The following is an 18,802-nucleotide window of genomic DNA, read 5'->3' as shown; positions in this document are numbered from 1 at the left end:
ATCATTAGCAGGGAAGTGTGAATACATCATAGAAGTAATAACCATGACAAAATTCAGCAGTGGAGGCCTGGCATACCACATATGCTTAATTAATCCATTGATACCTTTGTTCTACCTATTTCTGACACGATAATCAGACAGAAAAGTTGTCATGGATCTAGAAACATCGGTAATACAATTTATGCACAGATGGACAACCCTGGGATTTTGGAAACTCTTGACTGCTCCTTAAGTTATTCATTATTATAAACAATTAATATTTAATCATAGACTTCCAGGATACTTCCCTGTATTCATTGAGGTAATCTTCTGTGTATTTTTTTTTTGTTGGTGTGTTTTTATTTCATGTCCAGCAGTGAGTTAGTAGACTGCATGTCTATTATACACATGAACACAGTTACACACACACCCCCCCCACACACACACACACGCACACACACACACACACACACACACACACACGCACACACACACACACGCACACACACGCACACACACACACATTTTGAAATATGAGACCGGCTATTTGCTCCATGGAAACACATAGAAATAAAACAGCTACCTTAATAATTATAAATGAACACAACAGTCTGTACAGAGCTGAAAACTTTCATAAACAAACTAAAACCGTGTCACACTTACTGGAAAATACATGATACCTAACCTAACTCTGCTGATGCTCTTTAAATAGAAATCAGCATCACTGCAGACGAGGGTGTCACTGTTTCGAGTGTCAGAATTGAGCAGACACAGGAGAACACATTTCATCTTGTCCTGCAGTTGGATGTCTAAGGCTCCCCATGTAAGGATTACCTATGCCACAATGAGACTCAAGCAAGTAGAAAAGAGGATAACAGACATAACAGAGGGGGGAGCTGACAAGAGAGGAAATGGGAAAGAGGCCGTTAGGAAAATCAGCTGGGTGGCTCAGAAAGGAACAGAGGGCAGGAGGAGAAAAAAGCAGGGGAGTGGGAACCTTATACTGGAATAGCAACAACTAAAGTCGTAGACTCCACCCTTCTCACCCCTCCCCTTACGCTCTCTTTCTATCTCTCCCATGCTATCTCTCTCACTCTCTGAAGCAGCCTCCCCATCTGTCATTTGACCAGGCAGTTCACAGAGGCAAGAGCTCAGCACCAGAGAGAAAGCAGAGGAAGAAAATAGAGAGACAGGCAGAAGAGAACATGTTCAGTGTAACGATGAGCTCGCTGGAATATTTCACCGACTTTTAAAAAAAAAAAATCAAATCCTTGTTGGTGTGGATTTTCTCTTGTCTGCCTCTTTTGAGGACTGCCAGTGTCTTGGATGTGGGCTCTAGTACTGTTAACAGTCAACTGAGGAGAAGGAGGAGGAGGAGGAAGAAGAAGAAAACGATCAGCTGACACCTTTTTTGGAGATTTACACTTTGCAGGGGTAAAGCTGAAAAAGAGAGGTGGGGGGGAGAAAGACTGACTGCCAGGCCCCATGCCCACCTCTGCTCATGGTTCAACAGCATGAAAGGGGGCCACCACCATCACCATCGCCACCACCGAGGCTGTGGCTGCCAGCACTTGTTCCGTAAAGTCCTCGTTAAATGTGGCTGCTGCTATGCCAGAGTCAGAGGTCAGTGCTATGCTCATACCAACACGTGAAAAATCTTCCTTGAGTTGTTGTCGAGCACTAAACTAAAGCAATAACTCAACATCTCCTGCATATTTTGGTAGATTGCTCTCTTATCTCTGCTTCCTTTTTTCCAAACATAAGCTGTTACAAAGTGGACTTCAGTTTGCACCTCTAGCTAAAGCAACAGATGTGTGTGTGTGTGTGTGTGTGTGAGACACATCCAGATCAGAGCAGGCAAAGCCTGTCTCTCCTACAGATGACTGCACAGTGGGAAACAGGAAGGATGGTGTGCATCATTCACTCCCCCCTTTAGGATAGATACTGGAACACAGGGGTTGTTTGTATGTGTAGGATTTGAAAATTGAACCGTTGTTGTGATGAACATGTGTCAATAGATTATACATTGCATGGGGAAGACAGAACTAGTCTGAAACCTTGTTCTCTATGCCCCAAACACTAGAGATGAACTTTACTCAGAGTTTCTACTCAGATTTTAACACCAATGGCTTAAATGTCTCTTGGACTTGAAGTTTTTGACTCGTAAATATGATATCTTACACCAAACACAACTTATATAAAAAAGTTTTAATCTGAGGCCTTCCTTGAATAAACCAAAATTAACTTTAGTAATTTGCAGCCAGTGTACATGACTCCTGATTCTGACACAATATCACGTTACAGATCAGAAGCATGACACCTTGACTTAACCTGAATAATTTCTACTGATTACTGCATTTGGGGTCCAGGCTCTGTGTGTTTCTTAATGAGTTCACCTGAACATCTTAACACATTTTGTGCTGCTTTAAAAACCAAGCATCACCACTACTAGTATACAGAGCATAAATGCATTGTTTTCCTATTGTCAGCTCATATTTATTGCTATCCCATTGGCACTGATACTGCGATAACAATAAATTAGCGATATACCGTGCAGCTCTGCTGTTCATCCAAGGCTGAAACAAGGCTTGCAGAAGGTAGTGACATAATACTGTCCTATAAAAATGACTTGAATGATCAAAAATGAATCTACTATATGATCTGATACTGCTTGTGTATCATTGTAATAATTTTTATTTAGCAGCTAATGTTTGTTTTTGTTTTGCGTGAGTTAGTTTTTTCAGTAACTTCTAAACTTCTGGTTGTTTGGTTGGGAAACATTCCCTAAAACATTCCCATTAGAGATGCGACCAATTTGTTTAAGAATCGGAACCCTTGTTTAAGAATTTTTGAACCCTCCACTGATACCACTGATATTGGGCTGAAGCTACCGACGCATCCACCACTCCAAACAGCATGGTGCTGTGTTGCCTGCAGCAATATTTTGACTGATTTTATTCTAAACATTTAAGCTTTCAGCCAAAAAAAGTTGCACACCTAAATAATATATAGTAATCTCATTCAAAAGGTCTGGTTTGTTTTATAAATTGTGCTGTGGGAGCAATCTCGGACCAGAACTTGGCAACCATAATTGAACTGAGTCTCCAGAAGTACTGGCTGTACTGGACTATTAGGTGTGAACATCTCTAACTTAAAGAAATGGGACTTGATTCATGAGTTGCAAATTTTGAAATTTGGACTTGACTTGCGGTCAGCATCTCTTTCCTTGGGTCTTAATTTGAGACTTAAGAATTGGTTCTAAATAACTTGTTAAATGGTTAAATGAAGGAGAAATAATAAAAATGAAGAGATGAGTGGAATGACTGGAGACTTAATAGTCACTTGTAAAACAATGACTTGGTTCCACCTCTGGGCAAAACACACAAACTCAGCCCTCTTATTTTCTTTTGCTTTAAATTATGCTTTCCTGTTGTAATGAAGTGCAGCATAAATTGCTGTAGAACTGAAAGGTCTCCTACTAGGGCTTTGCTAACTGTATGCTTCACTGTCCCTGTTATTGCCTTGCACACTCATAGCGTATGACCTCTGCAGCTGTGGCCGAAAGCAAAGTGGAAACAACAGTGGTGTCTAATTGCACGATATGAGTTTATGCTGCAGTACTATGCTGCGTGGTTGTTCCTTTTCACATCAAACACAGGTACAGTGGAGCTACCCATCAAGGCTTCATACTCAGGGGGGACTCATGAAGTTGACTTTCACATTATTGGCCAGCATTCTTGGTTGCATACCTAGCATTCTTTCAGTTTTAATCTCTTATGTAAAATATATTCTCCTGTTTTCATTATCTGCTGCTCCCCAACTGCACCGTTTACACATGTTGTCATAGCATAAACACACACGCTTGGATCATAATATGTAAGCATGAGGGGGATTGGAAGAATTAAACATTTTAGGCTATTAAAAGAAGCCTCAACAGTTTCCCCAACATTCCAGATTTCTTTAAACAACTTACAGTGTTTTTAGGAGTATATTGAGTGTCCAACACGACATGTAGGATATCAAACACTTCTTTTGCACTCTGAACACTACTAACTACTCTGTTGTCTCTGAATAAGCCACGTTAAACAAAACAAAGAGCACTCAGGGAGCTCAGACCTCTGCCAAAGCCAATAGTCTGTTGGTAGCACCTCTAGTCGACACATCTTAGCCTTGGGAGCTGTGTCAGCACGATTGGCCACAAGAATTATTTGTTTGAAGCGAAAACATCAACAGTTGTCAAAAGCCACACAATTGTTTTTGCTCCTTCTGAAGGAGGACCAGAGTTCATGGTCTGAGCTTGATTCTAATAGTTGGAAATGCTGCAGTCTTTACAAATAAACACATTTGTCAACTGTCAGCGGTGATGCACAAATCCACACGGTAAATTGAATATCATTAATGCCCATTGAGTTCAGAAAACAACCTTGAAATGTGCGATTTCATGACTTGACAGCATTGGAAAACAAAACCCAAACCTCTAACAGATGCTAGAGGCTGACTGAAAATCATCTCCAGCTTTAGAAGATTGATATTAATGAACATTTAGCTACCCTCTTGACATTTTTCAGTTTTTTATACACTCTGTACTGACAGTCTGTCTAAATAAAACAGTGATCTATAAGCAGATGGAAAATATTTGCATGCTTCCAGTTTTTAACAGTAAGCAACCTGCTTAACCACTTTAGACCAAACACGGTCACGGCTGGCTCCAGAACAACGAGGCCGTGCCTACCAAGTTCTGCACATACATACATAAATAAACACACCATATCCACACTGGAACATGGTGGTGACAGCATCATGCTATGATGCTTGTCTTCAGCAAGGACAGAGAAGGTGGTTAGAGTTGATGGGAAGATGGATGAAGAAAAATACAGGGAAGAATACATGTTAAAGGGTCCAAAAGACTTCAGACTGGGGCAGGAGTTCTCCTTCCAGCGGGGGAATGACCCTAGACATGTATAGCCAGAGCTCCATTGGAATGGTTTAGATCAGTGCGTTCATGTGGTAGAATGGCCCAGTCAAATTAAAGACCTAAATCCACTTCATAATCTGTGTCAAGGCCCTGAACATATACAGTAACGACCAAACGTTTGGACACACCTTATCATTCAAAGAGTTTTCTTTATTTATGACTATGAATATTGTAGCTTCACACTGAAGGCATCAAAACTATGAATTAACACATGTGGAATTATATACTGAACAAAAAAGTGTGAAACAACTGAAAATATGTCTTATATTCTAGGTTCTTCAAAGTAGCCACCTTTTGCTTTGATTACTGCTCCGCACACTCTTGGCATTCTGTTGATGAGCTTCAAGAGGTAGTCACCTGAAATAGTTTTCCAACAGTCTTGAAGGAGTTCCCAGAGATGCTAAGCACTTGTTGGCCCTTTTGCCTTCACTCTGCGGTCCAGCTCACCCCAAACCATCTCGATTGAGTTCAGGTCCGGTGACTGTGGAGGCCAGGTCATCTGGCGCAGCAACCCATCACTCTCCTTCTTGGTCAAATAGCCCTTACACAGCCTGGAGGTGTGTTTGGGGTCACTGTCCTGTTGAAAAATAAATGATGGTCCAACTAAATGCAAACCGGATGGAATAGCATGCCACTGCAAGATGCTGTGGTAGTCATGTTGGTTCAGTATGCCTTCAATTTTGAATAAATCCCCAACAATGTCCCCAGCAAAGCACCCCCACACCATCACACCTCCTCCTCCATACTTCACGGTGGGAACCAGGCATGTAGAATCCATCCGTTCACCTCTTCTGCGCCGCACAAAGACACGGTGGTTGGAACCAAAGATCTCAAACTTGGACTCATCAGACCAAAGCACAGATTTCCACTGGTCTAATGTCCATTCCTTGTGTTCTTTAGCCCAAACAAGTCTCTTCTACTTGTTGCCTGTCCTCAGCAGTGGTTTCCTAGCAGCTATTTTACCATGAAGGCCTGATTCACACAGTCTCCTCTTAACAGTTGTTCTAGAGATGTGTCTGCTGCTAGAACTCTGTGTGGCATTGACCTGTTCTCTAATCTGAGCTGCTGTTAACCTGTGATTTCTGAGACTGGTGACTCGGATGAACTTATCATCCGCAGCAGAGGTGACTCTTGGTCTCCCTTTCCTGGGGCGGTCCTCATGTGAGCCAGTTTCTTTGTAGCGCTTGATGGTTTTTGCGACTGCACCTGGGGACACTTTCAAAGTTTTCCCAATTGTTCGGATTGACTGACCTTCATTTCTTAAAGTAACGATGGCCACTCGTTTTTCTTTACTTAGCTGCTTTTTTCTTGCCATAATACAAATTCTATCAGTCTATTCAGTAGGACTATCAGCTGTGTACTGTATCCACCTCATGCACAACACAACTGATGGTCCCAACCCCATTTATAAGGCTTGAAATCCCACTTATTAAACCTGACAGGGCACACCTGTGAAGTGAAAACCATTTCAGGTGACTACCTCTTGAAGCTCATCAACAGAATGCCAAGAGTGTGCGGAGCAGTAATCAAAGCAAAAGGTGGCTACTTTGAAGAACCTAGAATATAAGACATATTTTCAGTTGTTTCACACTTTTTTATTCAGTATATAATTCCACATGTGTTAATTTATAGTTTTGATGCCTTCAGTGTGAAGCTACAATATTCATAGTCATGAAAATAAAGAAAACTCTTTGAATGAGAAGGTGTGTCCAAACGTTTGGTCTGTACTGTATGTTCACAGATGTTCTCCATCCAATGTGAGTCAGTTTGAGATGTTTTGGAGAGAAATGGGCAAACAATTTCAGTATCTGGATGTGCGAAACATAAAACAAAGGACCTGTGCCTGTAATTACAGCAAAGTGTTGTTCTACAAAGTATTAGTAAAAGAATAAACGTTCACATTTGTTTTGAAAAATACTTTTGAAATGATCTATCTTTCCTATTCACGTCTCCCTTTATGCACCGCTGTGTGTTGGACTATCAAATTAAATCCCAGTAAAATACATAGATGTTGCCAGTTGTAACAGGACCAGGAAAGGTTTTATAATGGGTATGAATACTTTTGCAAAGCACTGTATAAAAGCAGTTGTGAACATTAAGAAGGTGACACCCACTCATTTTAAGAAAGAGTGGTCAAGCAAAAAATAAACCATGCACAAAGGATCCTTCCACTGAATTAATGTCCTGTTGTACTATCGTTCCGTACTTTTCTGTTTAGTTCAGTTATTACATTGAAGAACTGACTGTATCTCCGTTTAGTCACTGTGCAACAATTTCTACAATTAACACTTCGGGGGGAAAAATATTATCAGTGGTAGTCTTTTACAGCTGTTTTTAATTAGGGCCATTAAAATCTCATTACTTGCTTTGTTTCTTCTGACTTTGCGTAACAAATTTCAACTTGTTTACTGGAACAAGTCCACTGGTAGTACAAGTTTAATCAACACAAAGGACCCCACTGTTCCTTCTCCAAGGTTAGAAGTCTGTATGTTGTTGTTTTCAGTGTCTTTTCTTTGCCTGTCTGCTTATGTGAAATCTACCAACCAATAATTAATAAAACTGAGTCAAAAGGTGGAGAAATGAGGGAAAGAATAACCTTCTAAATACTGATGTTGATCAGAACTTTAGTACAACAAAATAAGCACATTGAATGTGGAAGAAACCGTGACCTCGGAGATAACTTTTAGTTTCTATTGTGTTGTTTATAGGAAAAACTGAACAATACAGGCCTGACTTGTAGTTCCTCAGCCCCTACCATTGTTCCAGTAGGTCAGCCATGTCACTGCAGCACATAATGTCTTTTTTGTCTTTGGAAGAGGTGTTTTTTTGTTTCCAACAAACATTAGTTGAAGCAGTGTCTGGAAATCTTAGCTGGAATAGCTGGGGTTAAATGACAAACAATGCCATTAAAGAGCTTTGTTAAAGACACTTAAGCACTCTTAAATGCTTCAGGTCATCAGACTATTTTTTTTAAATATCAGACAAACATAACCTGAGTTAATACAACATACATGTAACTGTTTGTGCTATCAACTGTTAGCAAAGAGTCTTTTATATCGCTGTGGACGAATTTTGGCCCACTATTCAATGCAGATTTTTTTTAATTTCAGCCACGTTGGAGAGTTTTAAAGTATGAGCAGGCTAAAGGTCATGTCACAGCATCTTAATCGGATTTAAGTCCAGACTTTGATTAGGATAAAATGAAACCTTTATTTAGTTTTTTTGTTTAGCTATTCAAAAGTGGATTTGCTGGTGTGATTTGGATCATTGTTCTGCTGCATAACGCAAGTGCACTTCAGCTTAAGGTTCCAAACTGATGATGGGAAATTTTCCTTCAGGAATTATTGGGTAAAGAACAGAATTCATGTTTTAATCAGTGACTGCGAGTCATGCTTGGTCCTGAGCAGAAGTGCAGCTTCAGACTATCACATTACCAAAAGCATGTTTGCCTGTAGTCATAACATTGTTTTTAAAATCCTGTGTTAGTTTTAAGCCAGATACAATTGGGCACCACTTCCCAAAAGTTCTACTTTTGTTTTGTCAGCCCTATGTTTCCTGGGAATTATTTGGAACCATCAACATGTATTTTGGGAAATTTGAGACATGCCTTCATGTTCTTTATGGTCAGCAGTGGTTTTGGCCTTCAAACATGGATGCCAATTTAGCCCAGACTGAGGTAAGTGAGGTCTGCAGTGCTTTAGATGTTGTTCCAGGGTTTCTTTGTGATCTCCTGGATGAGTCCTTAGCCTCTTTTACAAAACATTTCCGTCATAAACCCACAAAAACAAGCCACCTCTGAGCTCCCTCTGGTCATTCACAAATCACAAGTGAAGTCTGTGAAATCCTGAACAACTGTGAGCTGTGAACATACTGGCAGTGCAAGACAACAGGTGTTGTGGGGTATCGATAAGATCAATATACCTAAAATCTGCATCAGAGGTCTCTCCAAACATAACATAATGGGAGATGTTTTCCATCTGTTCCTGAATTTCTTTCTTACCTCGTGGTCAAATAGGTTCAATTGAGAATATTTCGTGATCCTTTAGCTTCTGCTGTAAACATCCTTGGGTGTGGGCAATGAAACAAATTTGGTTAAACACAGTTAACTCATGATTTAAGTCCTATTTTCACAAAGGACCAGGGTGATTTAGATACCTCGCTTCCCTTAATAAATAAATAAATAAAACCACTGTATGGTGAAGTAGTGTAAGCTGCCAGATTTCTAATATGACCATCATCATCTGAGCTCTTGTTTGGTTGTCCTGGACAAAACTATTAATGAGAAATGTTATGAGTCATCTATTTTAAAAAGGCCTCTCAGTGTACCCCGGTGGAAATATCAGAGAACAGGATGATTCATTTCCTACCCAGCATCAAAACAATTACTTATATGCTGGATGATGACACACATGCATTTGCCTCCTTGATGCATGCATGCATGCAAAGACAAATCAACACTTCTCACAGTTTACAGAGAAAAAAATAGGAAAACTTGAGTCATTTCAGCTGCTGTCATTGAGACTAAATGCCTTGCTAGATGGCCGTCGCTCCTGTGTGCAACCCATTCGCTTTTCTACAGAAGGCTGTGGGGCTAATCAGTCTTTCTGTAGCTTCATACACAGACAACCTTGCCACAAATTGTTTCCACATTTTAATCAATATGCCATAAAACACAAGCAGTAGTTATTTGGAAAAGATGTCCATTTGCGAGTGTGTGCTGGTTTGCATGACTGAGATGACTTAGAAAGAATAAGGCTTACTGTAAACATGGCACTGAGCAAAAGTTTTAAACTACCACTGATCTATTAATAAATTGTTTATGTGGAGTCAGAAGTACTTTTGAGCAATAGTTTTCCAGGCCTTCTGAAGAGCTTTCAACATTTTCTATGGACTGGCTGCTTTTTTACTTGTTTTCTGCCCGGAGAGTTGCTAGACTTAAAAACGATCTTCAGCAGGAAAAAAGTATCTAAACATTATTGTTTTAGCAGACAGAAAAAGAAATACAGTGTAGACCTGATCCAGGACTTAAGCTTCTTTTAACTAATCATTTACTGTTCTCCAGGTTTTCAGCTAAGAGCTCTATGGGATTCACCTTGTTGGTGCTAAAAATGTTAATGTGTGTCATAAATCGTGTTTGGTATTTTAAGTGCTTCAGTTATACACCAGGTGGATAAACTGTCTCTTTGTGAAATGTTTGTATGTTAGCTATGTTATGAGTAGACACAACACTAGCTTGGGAAGCCCTTGTGTTAAAATTCCTAGCAAGCTAGCTAAACAAATGATTTCTCTTAGTATGGTCAAGTACTAGACTTAAAATTAATCTTCAAAAATATAAGCTGGCTGCTTAGATCCAACATAGAAAGATATAGGGAAGGACTCAAGACTTTTGCACACTACTGTAAGTGACATATAACAACACAGCAGAGGTATGGAAAGGACTATTGACTGAATAGTCAATGTGATAGAGACGGACAGGAGAATATACAGGTGGAGGGATAGTAAAATGAGAGACAAAAGCACACGTTTCATTTTAACTCTCCACTGCACATTAGCAGACTACCTACCAGAGGGCCATTAGAGAGACCTGCTTCCCAGCAAAGACTGTTGGCAAACCATTTGGAAAATGGTGTGCTTATAATGCCCACAGTCAATTAGACTCATAGGCCACAGACTGGAAATCTAACCTGCTGATTCAATGATAAAACAGGTTGTGAAATTAAGCTTTTTCTTCTTTTATGTGAGGGAATGTTGGAAAACAACAATATTTGGTAAAAGTAAAATAAACCTTTAGAGATGCCTTGTAACACATAATAAAATCCTCACTGAGGTCCAAATAGAGGAGGAAATTCACAACAAACTGCAAAAACAAGGGATGGATGGATGGATGGATGGATGGATGGATGGATGGATGGATGGATGGATGGATGGATGGACCATTAACAATGGATAGATGGATCAACAAAACTTTTAGACAGTAAGATGGTAAAACATTTTTAAAAAAATAAAAAGATTTTCCAACGCTCTATTTTCTTCTTCCAGACATTAAAAATAATTCAATAATTAGTGCTTTTGTTGAGTTCAAACGAAAATGTCAGGTGAATTTAGCTTCGAAGAAGGAGACATTCTCTTTGCCTCCTTTCCTCCCCAAGGTTGGTCTCCTCTTTTGCATAGGTTTTCAGAAACATCCATGTATTTGACTGTTCATTTTAATAAACCTCTGACTTATTCTGCTGATATTCAAGGCAGTAAGCTGCTTTACCTGTGTTCAGAGCAGCTGAGATGAAGGTAGGCAGATTTTCATCTATAGATCCAACAATAAACTGCTCTAACATTTACGGATCGTCTCAATGTTGTCCTCTAAAACGTCTCTTTCAAGCCTTTTTCCTTGCATCTTTACTGTACATGTTCCTTTTTCTATTTAAGCTTGTTTGTAATGGGAACTGATGTTGACTCATGCATGCAGTGAGTTAGAACAAGGATCCCCCACAGCAATGTACCCACACACACACACACACCCACACACACACACACACACACACACACGCTAGACACACACACACACGTATTTACATGGCTGAATGGTGAAGACGGAGAACAAAGGCTTCTATGACAAACTGTACAATTAAAAAATAAGCTGTAAATATTTGATAAAACTAAGTATTTCTTACAAATATTTGCTGTGTGTTTGATTGCTATGTGCATGCTCATAAAACCCAGTCTCTAAATTTAAAAATGACACATTTGTCTTTGAGGCACATCATCCTCAACCTGCTGCAGATAAGTGGGCAAAATTAGATTTTTCCGAAAACCAGTAGAGAACACGCCATACGCAGACAGTGATGGGAACACATGACTCATTGGTTAGAAATGGAAAAACTTGAACATTTTTTAAATTTTTTCATCCATTTGCCCGTTTGGTGGAAGGTTCAGTGTCTTGCTTTAGTTTGTCTGCTTTCAGTTCAGAAGAACCCTGCTTCTCCAGGTTTTCTGTTTGCTAACCTGCAACCTCAAAGCTGTATGAATACATGTTGACAACAAGCCGGGATCGCTTTTGACAGAAAGCAGCACTGCTGGCAAATGCTGGGGGAAAAGACTCTGCAACAGGACTGGCGGTGTCTTTTTATGTCTCAGCTAGAAAATCATCTTTGCTGTTATCAGCTTATAAGGCAGACTTCAGCGTTATGGAAAAAGCAACAAAAACAGCTGAAATTGAAGGTAAGCTGGACCGCTGCAGCTCTATCCTTGTGTTCAGCCAGTCTGAGATATTTTTAAACTTTGCACCCCCATCCACCCCACCCCATCATATCCTCTTGCCCTCCCACCCTAGCCCCCCCTGCCTCCACTGTACTGTGCAACTGAGATCTTCTCCATATTGTTGCTCTTTGGACAGAGGAAAGCCGTGACAGAAAAAATGCAATCTGTGTTCGTGTGTGTGTGTGTGTGTGTGTGTGTGTGTGTGTGTGTGTGTGTGTGTGTGTGTGTGTGTATGTGTGTGTGTGTTTGTGTGTGTGTGTGTGCGTGTGAAGTGTAGTAGGGTTGTGCTCAAGGGGAGTGAACCAATTGTTCCCAGTCTCCTGCTGTATGAAGAAATTTGCTGGTCTGAATTTTGGGCTGATCTGCCAACTCTAACATTAGGATCCCTCCTGGGGCACTCTCATTTTCTCTTTCTTTTCTTTTCCTGCAGCCCTCTCTGTTATATTATGGTCAGCACATGGTCAGTCAGCCAGTTTTTAATCGTATCTTACCCATCTCACCTTTTTTTTTGTTATTCCACTTTTTTCACAGTTCATTCTTCCTTCCTTTTTCCTCTTCTTAACCGCCTTGCCCTGACATATTTCCAGGGCTTCCACCGATGTCAGCTCTACCGTCTCCCACAATCTTTCTCCCTCTTTTTCCTTCTTCCTCCGAACTCTGTTTGTAAACGTGCAGAGGAGAAGAATGAGGGAACAAATTATGAAACACAGGAGTGCATTCCATACCTTGTTTAGAAAGAATTCTCCAACAGCGCAGAGGGGGAGAGCAGCCACTTTACCCTGCAATACTACCCCCTCTTTAAGCTCATATGGCTCGTTTTATGTACGCGGCTTTCAGGGATATCCATGAAATTAGTTCTTTCTGTACTCAGTTGTTGTGGTGTTTTACCTACTCCGTGTGTTCTGTTAAAATCCTACATATTAATAGTGCTGTGATGGATTAAGCAGGTATAAAACATTATTGTTTAATAACTTAAGGAGTATGTTTGATTATATGTACAGCTTTTCCTGTTCTAGCTCACAAAAGATGTATTTATTTCCATGTGAAAAATCAAGCAATATGTAAAAAAGCATGAAAAAAATTATCTCACAGCAGCCAAAGAGCTGTTAAAGAGCGATGGCATCATCACATCCAGTAACACAATGGCCACCCAAGACCAAAATAGTGATAAAATCTGAGTTTATAAAGTGAAGATTTATATAAGGATTTCTTCAGTGACAAGAAAGGAGGTCAGACAAACTGTTATCTCAGAGCAGCAGCTTGAAGACTTTTAACAAACCGGTATCCTACAGAGAAACCTGTCCTGTAATGGCCTTTTGGACAAATATTCTGGAAGCATTCAGTTAGATATGGCAATTTCTGCTCCTGTTCTGATCAACATTTCTACCTTGATGCCCATGAGGATCAGTTCTCCCATTGATCCAAACAACTGGGTCATCAGAATACTTTACGAGCGATTAATGTAGCTCTTAAAACCTTATTTCTAAAGACCATGACGTCTTTTTTTTTTATCCAAAACATGTCTTTGGCCCTAAAAATTTACTTTTTGCTAATGCTACACATGTGATGAATGGAAGAGAAGGTAAAATACTCAGATGGCATTGACAGTCAAACGGTCTATCCTTCATTTGGCTCAGATACACTGAAAAACTATGCTGCCTCAGCTAATTATTGGTAGGATAAAGCACTTTCTTATATGATAAGCTTTATGATCACAAACAACACTTCCAGGTATCTTAGTGGTCTGGCTGTTAACTCTGTTGGAGCTATTGTTTGTAGCCATGGCATGAATCGTGTTTTATCCTTATTGTCAACTTTGTTTTTTTCTTCCTCTTAAACGTTTGATTTTAATTGACTCATAATCCTGGGAACAAAAATGTTTGTCAAGGAATGAAACTGTTGTAGGTGGGTGAGGAGAAATCTGTCTCCCCTACATGTATTTACCTCCCTGGAACTCACTAATGTTTCTTGCATGGTGTGTCTTTGCTGGAAACGTGTTTGTTTTATCCTTTTTATGTTTTAGCAATAATTGGACACACTGATTCAACATAATATTTTAAAATTTCTACTTAAAGATAACAATCTGTTCTGTGAAGACCATAAGAGACAGCCAAGATGTCATCATGAATATATAGTAGTGCCTTTCTGTTTTAGTGGAAGTTACTTAAAAGGCTTTCTTTGTTTCAGAAAATGATATTTGGAAATTATGTATCTGCTTTTAAAGCCAATTTAAAAGTTGATTGTGATTTATTTATATTTTTTAACTTAATCTGGCTCTAAAATCTGGCTCTAAAATATGTTAATAATTGCCATTTTAACAATTTTTTAACTGATTTTACCTATTTTTGCTGTAAGTGTTAGCAACAGATTGATTATTGGCTGATAGAGCAGAGAAGGATTTTCGATTCTGGCTGCTCTCCTCTTCAGATTTCCCCAGAGAATACTCAATGGAGGCCTTACTGAGAAACTTTCCAAAACAGTGCACAAAGCAAAGCAAACAATAGGAAGCGACAATATTGAGAGTGACATTTTGTACGAGATACGCTGCACATACCATTTTCATTTGAGGGGACTTTGTTGGGGCTTTAAATTAACAAGTTTTATTTAAAATTAAAGTGGGACCTCTTGAACAGAATGAACCATAATTGGTTAGGTGGTAAAAATATGGTGTATATAAGACATTATGATGTTGTCTTTATTTGTTTTAATCTTAGAATTGTTAATATTAATACAGAATTAAACACGTATAAAACCCTTCTTCAAATATTACTAGTTTGCTATTTCAGATTGTAAGTTATTCAAAATAGATTTTATTGTTATTGCACGCTAAAAACATCACATTATTACAGATGCACTCTTTAAAAGTAACGGCAACCTTCATTTCCCCCTCTACACATATATACACACACTGCCACAGTCATGTAACACATTCTATTGCACTTGATCCCACATTACAAAGACATTATAAATTATAAAAATCATTAAATCTTTATTCATTTCGACCCTTTCTTTCGAAGAATTAATGTAAGTCACTTTATCCCATTATTTTTGGGTATAAACTTATCTCTGTATGCTGGGTCTGCTGGTTCTGCTGGATCTGCTGTGCTGCTGTGTTAAATCCACCCATGGTTTAACACAGCAATTGCTGTGCAGCAATTTAACAATTGCCTCCAGTTCACCCTCTCCGCCACCACTAGCAGGACTAAAGAGCTATCTATAAAAGTCAGGGAGAAGATAGCAGATCTAGAAAAGGACAGAATGGAAAAGACCATCAGCACAAAGCCTGTTAAGAAGGTAACTGCTGTTATGTGATAATTTGAAAATGAAAGAAATATAAAATGACCATCAATTGCCCTCAGTCTTCAGCGCCCTGCAAGATTTAATGATCATAAGACAGATGAGGTATGACCCCTAAACTAGGCAAAAATTAGGTTCTTCATGATCTAAAGACAATTGGGACTATAGCAAAACCACATTTAGAAACACTCTATGCAGTAATAGATAAAGATCTTGCAGCACCCTGTTATAGAAGTCACATACACATGCCTAACTTAAGGTATCTTATGTTTGACTAAAACAGGATCATGAGGCGCCATCCTCAAAGTCAAGAACCAAGGTGGTGCTTTCGGGCCATTTTTCAGCTATGAACCACTATGCCACATTGATGGGACAATAGACAACACAATGTACCATGAAATTCAAGAACTTTCCTCCTTCATCCAGAACTCTGACTGCATGACAATGGACAACCAAGGCAACAATGGAAGTTGCCAGACTTCAGTTCTACAGAAAATCTGTGGAGGAAGCTGAAGCTTTGAGATGGCTAGCGGCAGTCAAAAACCCAGAGTTTTCTTTGTCAAGTTTGCATGATATGTTTTCTCTACATTATAATAAAACTAGCACAAAACAGTAAAGACTGTTTTTTTTTACAAACATAAAAAAACCCAGCAGGGGATACACCAGTGGCTGCTTTTTCAACTGTATGCGGATAGTATAATTGAAGGTTTGTCAGTGACACACATCAGTTTAGAATGTCTTCTACATTAGTAAATTAAGAAAGTTTTCTTTTCTAGGAACCCCAATGGTGTCAGGCTATTAGCCACAAAAACCTTTCCGTAAACCTTTTCCCCATGACTCTGCCTGCTCAATGTATCATTACCAATCTACAAATTGGCCTGTTTATCTTATGTTTGTCATCAGATGATGCAACAATTGTCACTTATCTGCAGGCACCATTGATCTTTGCCATAGACAAGAGCTTTCAAATGTTGCCTTCTGAAGCTTCACTGCAGTTCACTGCAGTTCACAGTTTTGGTTTAAAAGTTGCTCTAAAGGACCAGTTGATCAGACAGAAACATACAAGTATCTCTAGCTTGAGTTAGTATGAGGTACAAAGTTTTTATTAATGGGACTGTTTTTGTTATTAGCAAAACTAAGAATGTAGCAGCAATACTTAAGGGGTAAAGAACCCAAAAAATCAAATGTGACCAGATGACCAGGAAATGTTTACCCTGTTTCATGCAGTTTGTGTTTTTTCATCTCTGAAATGAAGATGAAGCAGCTTTTGAAAACTTTGATTTAATGTAATCTGATTAACCTGAAAGCCCCTAAGATGGGAGTGAAGATCCAGTGAATATAAGTGGACTGGAATGTAAATGTGGAGATGAGTGTAGCAGCTCACCCTTCAACACTTGAATAGGCTTTGATTATTCATAAGACATCCTGAGAGCGGCCATATGGAGAGGATCTGATCTGAAACACACAAAGGCTGACAGGTGCAGATGGTTTTCCTGAATATGGAATCAGCTTTTAGATGCATCCTCTCTGCATGCATGGTATTGTTTTGCAAATATCCACTAAAACCTGACAGCTTTTTTTTTTACTGCATAACCAATCCATGCTAATCATTATTTTTGTGCCCACGTGTGAGAATGAGTGTGTGAGTGCCACATCTGTAGCTATGTATAACATTATGTATTGTGCAAGCCCACATGTGTAGGTTGATTTTTTTTTTTGAGGGCTAATCTCTTGTGCACTGCCCCTCACTCTTCTACTGGGTTTAGTTGCTATGGCAATGAGTATGGAGAGAAACACAGAGCTGTGGAAAGGAATGAAAATATGTTTCTGGAAATACCATCAAGTCTAACTGAGAATCATTATACCACCATGTGTGTAGGCCAAGAAATTGTACCAGACTAAAATGAGGGATAAACTTCAGGTTTAACTTTTTTTGTTTGTCCAAATCTTGCAGTTGACAGAAGTGATCTTCCACACAGTCCCTGTGGGATGTGTGTGTGAGGCAGGCTGGGGGAAAGAGGAGAAGCTCCACGTCTGTGCAGCCCGGCAGGAAACCACAGCTCTGTGCCCTGCTCTCCTTTCAGGCCTCCTTGTTGGCACTGTCACAGCTGCCATGCAAAATCACAATCGCTTTTAATTTACTCTGTGTTCCCAGGCACCCTGGGCCCTAATGGCAAGACTGTTGCCTCAAAAAATAAGTATGCACTTGTCTTTCTCTGGTATTCTGTTGTTCACTCTGTGTATGTGTCATCAGTTGCTGTCCAGTTTCAATTACTTGTTAAGAAATATAACATAAGAAGGTATAAAAACAGCATTCGATATAGTTTTGGTCATGAATGGTCATTAATTGTCTATTTCAGGAGCAGAGGTAACGTCACACTGCGTCTGTCAGAGAGGACGCGTAAAAACAGGAATTTATTATTAAAATACAAAATTATTGACTATTGATAATTGAGTTTCTTGCATGCCTGAATGGACTGCACACTTAACTTGACATGACTTGATATGTCTTAACATGCCGTAAAAAAAGATTTTCCTTTCAAATTGGTTCTTTTACCTCTGTGTTGCTTTTGATTTCAGTTCTAACTGAAGTGTGATGCTGCTCCAGTATGTAGGGGTGAACAAAGAGCTGAGCCATAAAAGCGAAGCTCACAGTTTACTGGTCTGTCAATGTTCCAACCCTGAACTATGGTCATGAAATGTAGAACATGACTGAAAGAACAAGATCCTGAAGACATACAGTTTAAATGAGCTTTCTCTGTAGGGTGGCTGGACTCTTTATTAGATGTAGGGTGAGGACCTCTGTCATCCAGGGGGAGCTCAAAGGAGAGCTCATGCTCCTCTGCATCAAAAGGAGTCAGCTGAGGTGGTTGAGATTATCCCTCTGAGAGAAAACCCTGATGCAGGCGCTTGCTATCCCCCAGGGTGAACTGGAGGGTATCACCGGGGAGAGGAATGTCTGGGTTTCCCTCCTGAAGCTGTGACCCCCCCACGATCCAATTTCAGATAAGCAAAGACAATAGGTGGATGGACTGGTAGATGCAGTATGGGAAATGTAGGATTTGCAGTATTTTAAAACATAGTTGGTATATTTTCACCAAGTTTTGATTCATTTGGGAGGGTTAATTTAAAATCACAGCAATCTAGAACTTAAGGATGTTTGTGAAACAAATGCAAGTGTGTAAGACAATCAGTCCATACTTAGTATAAATGCATTGATATGATTTTCAAGAGCTTACAATGAATAAAAAAAACTAATAGATCCTGGAACTTAAACTGAAGGGTTCTTAAGGAATG

At 39.5% G+C, this 18,802-nt stretch overlaps 1 protein-coding gene across 4 annotated transcripts in view; it reads left to right on the top strand.

Annotated features, from left to right (window-relative positions):
• Nucleotides 1–18,802, top strand: part of arhgef25a (Rho guanine nucleotide exchange factor (GEF) 25a) — a 74,591-nt gene that overhangs the window by 13,193 nt on the left and 42,596 nt on the right. The window contains exon 1 of one of the 4 annotated variants that reach the window (XM_047365470.1): nucleotides 1,094–1,602. The exons of the other annotated variants lie outside the window; for them this stretch is intronic. Coding sequence (XP_047221426.1) covers nucleotides 1,494–1,602 — 109 coding nt within the window. The 5' untranslated portion in view covers nucleotides 1,094–1,493. Of the gene's footprint in view, nucleotides 1–1,093; nucleotides 1,603–18,802 lie in introns of those variants that run through there. 4 annotated transcript variants of the gene reach the window in all.

The sequence above is a fragment of the Girardinichthys multiradiatus genome, chromosome 1, assembly GCF_021462225.1.
Source record: "Girardinichthys multiradiatus isolate DD_20200921_A chromosome 1, DD_fGirMul_XY1, whole genome shotgun sequence".
NCBI classification, from domain to species: Eukaryota; Metazoa; Chordata; class Actinopteri; order Cyprinodontiformes; family Goodeidae; genus Girardinichthys; species Girardinichthys multiradiatus.
The sequence above is the reverse complement of the archived record's forward strand: the minus strand, read 5'-3'. Positions and strand labels throughout refer to the sequence as shown.